Raw genomic sequence first — 7,169 nt, 5'->3', positions numbered from 1 at the left:
ACGGCAAAGGAATTAAAAAACTTAGAAAAAAGTATTGATCTATTCTATTTTAATTAATACGTTTTTAATTCAGCACATTTTGCCTGTGTCAGTTTTTGCTTACGCTTTTATAGCAACTTTTATAGCACTTATATTAAATTGTAATTTTTTTATAAAATTGACTTTTCTTTTTTATAAAAATAAGTTTCTACAAAGAGAAAATGCAAATTCTCAAGTACTATGAAAACAAAGTATTCATGCTTTGTTGTAGGGCGCAACAAGAATGAGGCAAAGTGTATGATTTGTGATAGTTACTTGTCAGTCGCTAACAAAGGAGCAAACGACTTAAAGCGCCATGTTAGCAGTGAGAAACATAAAAACCTAATCAAAGTGTCAGCGCCATCGAATAAGTTCACGTCCTATTTTCAACCTAAAAACTCAAAGATATTGCAAAAAGCCCACGCAGCTGAAGCAACTTTAGCATTTCACACAGTTTTTTATCATCACTCTTACAACTCTATGGCCTGCACAGCTGGTTTAATGCAAACTTTATTTGATGATTGGATATTGCAAAAAATTTCGCATGTTCTTAAACAAAAACTAAGGCAATCATAAACCAGGTAATCGGCCCCCACACTGTTGATCAACTGGTGAAATCATTAGATAGCACATCATGTTTCGGTCTTTCCACAGATGCTAGCAATCGCGGTTTACAGAAAATATTTCCGATCGTTATTCAATACTTAGACTGGAAGGCGGTGGTATCCAAACTCAATTTCTCACGTTAGATAACACACCAAATGAAACCTCTGAAACTATATCACAATATATTTTGAAAACACTCCGAACATACGAATTCGTCGTCTCAGAGTGTTGCTTTTGCTGGAGACAATGCTAATGTAAATTTTGAAGGCATTAATAGAAAAGTAGGCAAAAATGTTTTCTCGTATTTGAAGTCTTAAAAAAAACCGTTGGTAGGTTTTGAATGTTCTGCCCACGTTTTGCACAACTGAAATCAGCATGGTGCAGATTTAATGAAGATTGATGTTAAAACTGTTGTCTTGAAAATATTTAATTATTTTTCTGTATACACAGTTAGAACAGAAACTTTAAAAGATTTATGCTATGAGTGATAGAGTAGTTAATGATAACTAATATTAACTATGTTAATATTAGTTATCATCAACTACTCTATCACTCTAAACTAGGTGGTTAAGTTTGTTTCCTGCGATTGAAAGATTGCTGAGGTTATTTGATGTTTTGAAAATATATTTTCTTTTTGTAGATCAGCCACCTGTTACGATAAAAATATTTTTTGAGATTGAATTTTCAGAAGCTTATCTTTGAGGTTTGCATTCCTTGATGTCTGTCTTTCAAGTAAATATTGCAGCTGTTGAAAGGGAAGATTCGTCAGTTTTAGAAGTTATGAGCCATCTTCACTCTTCAATCTAAACATTCCTATCGCTTAAAGTCAGAGATATATAAAAAAGTAGAAAAAAGTTACAGAGAAGAAGATTATAATTACTTTGTGGCAGTAGTTAAGCTAGTGTACGAAGCTAGTGTAAGAAGCTAGTATACGAAGCATGCATTCTTTATTGAGAAAAGTGGTTGAAACATTTTTTTCAGTGCTTTGATTGGATGTTTTTAAATAAATGCATTAATGGACTGGAATCAAGTTCAAAATAAATTAAAATCAATCCCTTTTAGCAATATTAAAAAATATGTTCTCAAAACCAAATTAAAATACTACTTGCTACATCAAAATAAATAGAAACAGCAATAGTATCACTGGTGATAATAGATAAATCACCATATAAATTATATAAGATACAAATATGAATGTAGACTAATTGCAACCTTCTGTGAGTGTATTATTTATTTTATTTGCTTCTTTTTTTTCTTTTCTTTCTTTTGTTTTGTTTTGTTTTGTTCATGGTCGCTCTCCTCGATTTAGCCTAGCTATATGAGAGTGAACCATCCAGAATGTAGACTGTACAAATATTTTTTATAACGTATAACATTCTTATGTAAAACATCTATATTTCTGGTAAATATATTTCTTTTTGTTGTTGTCTTTTTGTTGTTGTTTAAATAAAGTAAAAGACAGCACATTTGATTATCTTTTGGTATTTATTTTATACCTGAAAGAAAAAGGTATCATTTTGGATAATGTACAGTTGTTTGACCAATACTGTTATCTAAAATATTTGTCAATCTTTTTGCATGGCAAAAATGAGCAGTTTTTTGAAATACCCTTCCTTAAACAGTGGGTTTTATTTATTAAAACTTGTCCAAATGCGAGTTGCTTCTATGAGGTGCTTAAAATTTGTGAAGTATTCTTCTGCATCCCAGGACACAACGGAAATGTTGAAAGAGTGCTCTCGTTGATAAAAGCTCAATGGACAAAGGAAAGTAACAGACTTTTAGTTGACTCTGTAATGGGCATCCTTCTTACAAACTATAATTTAAAGAACCTTACCTGCGAACAGTTTTATAAATATATGATTGCTAACAAAAATCTTTTGCGTAAAGTTGGCTCCTCCGAGAATATGTTATTTGACAAACATCTTATTCTAATAATATAATCTATTAAAACACTGTATACCTGAACGTTGCATTCTTTTTTTTTTATTGAAAAGTTTTAATTACAATTGTAAATTGGATAGAGCTACGCGAGTTTACAACAACTTGATTAAATAGATGCGTAGTCAGCAAAAAAAAGAAAACACGTTAAAGATAATTTAAAATTCTGTTAAGATGTTTATTGTTGTTGCGACACTTTCGATATTTTTTTGTTTTGATTATTATTAAGTAAAATTCATAATTCCTGCAATTTACCCAGCATCTTTGTGTAGTGTAACATACATTGTTCTTATATAACATACCTTGTTGTTCATTCTCATTCGGTGTCAGTGCCCCATGGCTAGAATATCGGAGTCTTCCCCCCCCCCTCCTTCACCATAAAACAAGTTGTCCTCTTCTGGCAACCCTATAATATATATATATCTATATATATATATATATATATATATATATATATATATATATATATATATATATATATATATATATATATATATATATATATATATATATATATATATATATATTAGGAAGTTCAAGCCTCCTTACCGATGGGGCGAAATATTCCCAGAGCTCGCTTTGAATCCATGATCTCTTGCATCTCTGGATCTTTCTTAAGCAAGCGCTCTAACCACTGCGCCCCTGTCGCCAAGTCAAATTTTTAGAACATCAAACTTTCGCTTATGGATACGTATTTTTTAAATCATTAATTTAGTATTTATAATTATTTTAATTTACACCATATTTTTATATTTACATTTTTAATTGTCTTTTCTATTACCTTTTTTTGCCAGTTTCTCCGCCCGTGAGTGGAATACAAAAAACCTTTTTATTTTTTAAATGCAATACGCTATATTGGCGGAAATAGAACGAAAATCAGAAATTTGTATCCTTTTGCGAAAGCGAAATTAGAGTCGCTTTTTAATTTGGGTTATTAATTCTACGTTGTTAAATTCTTAATTATTATTCATTATCATTTTATTAAATTGATTTGCAATTATAATTCTAAAGTTATGCATATTTCCAAAATTTTATGAATTTGACATAATTTCTAATAATATACAATACTCTATTATCTATGATATAAGAAATTATGTATTTTATAGACATGATAAAAAATTATAGATAGTTTTTAATAATTACAATTGGTAGCGTTAAATTTGTAAATATAATTGATAAAATAAATTTGTAACGATAAGTTGTAATTATTCAAACAATGATGCAATGTTTGAAGTTTTTTATAATTGTTAAATTAAAAAGATACTTTATTCTTTTTCATATAAATACTAATTACTCTTGCTATGTTATAACTTATACAATAAAAACAATTATAAAAGTTTAAAAATGTTTATAGAATAAATGCTCAGTTGCTGAATAGTGTTTTTATTATATATTATAAAACTTCAAAAAATTTTGTGGTAAGATGATTTAAGGCATAATAATTATCTATTGTTTTTTTTAAAAGCTTATTTAAAAAATCTTCATTTGTCTGTTATTTACCTATTTTTATAATAACATTTCTAATATAAAATAAGTTATTTAATATTTACATAGATCTTAAATTATAGCTATTGTGAAAATTATTTATAGAATTAACAGCAAGTTTGTTTTTTAATATAAAAAATTAATGTATATATTTTTGTTTTGCAAGTATAATATGACTGATAATTTTCCTGAGCAAGCAGATGTGGTTGTTTTAGGTACTGGCTTATGTGAATCTATGGTTGCTGCTGCTCTATCACGTATTGGGAAAAAGGTAGTTAATATTGATCGAAATAGTTATTATTCATCACAATGGTCAACATTCAGTTTTAATGCTTTACAACAATGGGCAAGTTTTCACCAAAGCAATCATAGCAACCATAAAATTATTGAGGGAAGTATGAAGATACCGTTATTCGAAGAAAATGTTATATCCAATATTTTTATACATTCTTGTATTCCCGAAAAAAATGCTGAATATTTTGAAACTAACTTTGAAGAAAAAACTGGTCAAAAAGAAAATAATATAAATAAATCAGTTGAAGAAATGGTAAATATATCTCAAGAGGTATATATTGAAACAAAATTAGATAAAGTTCATAATCCTGTTCATAATCATAATCCAAACACAAGTTCTAAAAATTCAGACAACCCAATGATAAATAGTTACAACAATGCAAATCAAATGCACTTAGATGCCACAATTTTGAGTAATTTAGATGATACAATTCCAATAAATTTTGAAAAAAAAATTCAAAGTAACTCTGATAATTCAAATCCATTGAGCTTAGACAACACAGTTTCAAACAACTCTGATAATACAAATCCAACTAAGTTAGACAATCCAATTTTAATTAACTCTGATATAAGTCCAATAAATGTTAACTTTGTAAATAACAAGAAGTCAGAAAAAAGTATATTATGTCAAGCAAAAGTATTAAAAGGAGATGGTGTTACTGTAGAGGATTTTCAAATGCTTTCTCATAAGTTTAATCTTGATATTTGTTTTAAGCTTCTTTATTCAAACGGACCTTTAGTGAACACTATTATCAAAGCTAATATTTCTCATTATATTGATTTTACAGTTGTAAACAGAATAGTTATGTTTATGGATGGAGCAGTTGTAGAAGTGCCTTGTAATCGCTCAGATGTATTCACCAGTCCAATTTTAGGTGTTATTGAAAAACGTCATTTAATGAAATTTTTGACATACTGCTTTGAGTGTGCTCTGGAAGAATCTGAGTTAAGTGAAGAGTTGGATCTTCCTTTTGTTGAATTTTTAAAGGCAAAACAGTTGTCAGAAAGTCTTCAAAAATTTATTATTTACTCAATAGCAATGGTAAAACCTGAGATCAAAGCTTTACATGCTGTAAAAGAAATAAAATATTTTTTGATGTCACTTGGTAAATATGGTAAATCACCATTTATCTGGCCTTTATATGGTATTGGTGAATTGCCACAAGCTTTTTCCAGAATGAGTGCAGTATTTGGAGGTGTTTATTGCTTGAATAAAAATGCTGAAGAAATATGCATAGACTTTGAATCTAATAAATGTACAGGATTAATTATTGATAATAAGATAATTAGATGTGAACACATTGTTATGGAAAAAAGCTACCTTCCAAGTTACTTCAAGTCTAGCCCCAAAGCTGAATCAATTTCAAGAGCTATACTTATAACAAACAAATCATTACTATCATCTGTGGAAGAGTGTTTAACATTTATGACTATTCCTCCTGTAAATGGAAAAATTAATTTAGTAAGAGTTTTAGAGCTTGGTCCTGCTTCTTCTGCATGTCCTGCTGGATTATTTATATTATATCTAATTTGTAACCAAGACCAAACAGCAAAGGAAGATCTTGAAGTTTACACTAAGTTGTTAACAGAAGGTTGCACAAGTTGTCTTGCTGATGTTGCCAATAATGGGAAACCTCGTTTACTATGGTCTTTATACTTTAATCAAAATAGTGATTGTTTTTATGAAAATCTTCCTGAAAATTTGTTTGTTGGTTCAATGCCAGGAACCAGTTTAGGGTTTCAAGCTGCAGTTAAAGAGGCTGAAATAATTTTTAAATCTATTGCTCCTAATGAGAACTTTATGATACCTGTGCCAAATCCTGAAGATATATTATGGACTGATTATGATGATGCTACTATTAAAGAAGATGGTATTGTAAATATGGAAGCATGATTGTGTTTGTATAAATGAATTTTTATTTAAAAATTAGTTTTTTGTGCAATTAAAATTTTTGTAAGTTTTGTGTATTGAAATAATTTTTTATTTCATTTTTTATTTTTTAAACAATGTTTGTTATATCTTATTAATCATCAATTTATTATTATTATATATATATATATATATATATATATATATAATATATATATATATATATATATACACAGGGGCTATTCTAGATCATTTTCAACAAGAAACACAAAAAGAAAGGGCACAGCCTAAGTTAAAATTTGAGAACTTTTTTTTATTGTGAATATTGTTTTTTTCGCAAAAAAGCGCAGATTTTCTGCTAAATTTCTCTGGGAGGAGGGGTACCACTGCCCAATTTTTTTCTAAAATAGCCTCTGATTTATATATATATATATATATATATATATATATATATATATATATATATATATATATATATATATATATATATATATATATATATATATATATGTATATATATATATATATATATATATATATATATATATATATATATATATATATATATATATACACATTAGGGTGCATCACAAAATAATAATTTAAAAAATTGATTTTGTCTGACACCTAATTGTGTTCTATATATCAAAAAAACAATGACTTTCACATCCTTTCCCCCGACATCCTTGAATATTTGACCAGTCCCTAATATTTATAAAATATATAGTTTTTTAAAAGTCGTGTTGGGTCTCAAATTAAGCAAAATTTTAAAAAAATTTCAAAAATAATAATTAAAAAAAAAAAACATTTTATATTTCACTGCTATGTATATATGAAACTACAAAAAATGCACCTTTTTCATTTTTATTTTAAAAATGTCATATTTATTGCAGTAAAATCTAATGTGAATTTCTTTTAATAAAATGATGATTATTTTTAAAATTTTTTATAAAATATC

The 7,169-nt window shown here is 27.6% G+C and overlaps 1 protein-coding gene across 1 annotated transcript; it reads left to right on the top strand.

The window, feature by feature from the left end:
- Positions 1 to 4,155: 4,155 nt before the first annotated feature.
- On the top strand, positions 4,156 to 6,346 carry LOC124808006 (rab proteins geranylgeranyltransferase component A 2-like). The gene has a single exon (XM_065811475.1). It carries the CDS (start codon positions 4,190 to 4,192, stop codon positions 6,233 to 6,235), a length of 2,046 nt encoding a protein of 681 aa, XP_065667547.1. The 5' UTR covers positions 4,156 to 4,189; the 3' UTR covers positions 6,236 to 6,346.
- The last annotated feature ends 823 nt before the right edge of the window (positions 6,347 to 7,169 follow it).

Source organism: Hydra vulgaris, chromosome 12 (assembly GCF_038396675.1).
Source record: "Hydra vulgaris chromosome 12, alternate assembly HydraT2T_AEP".
Classification (NCBI taxonomy): Eukaryota; Metazoa; Cnidaria; class Hydrozoa; order Anthoathecata; family Hydridae; genus Hydra; species Hydra vulgaris.
This window is presented reverse-complemented; position numbering and strand designations above follow the sequence as displayed.

Excerpts from the sequence above, each read along its gene's own strand:
- LOC124808006 (XM_065811475.1), top strand. The coding sequence starts at position 4,190 with ATGTATATATTTTTGTTTTGCAAGTATAATATGACTGATAATTTTCCT.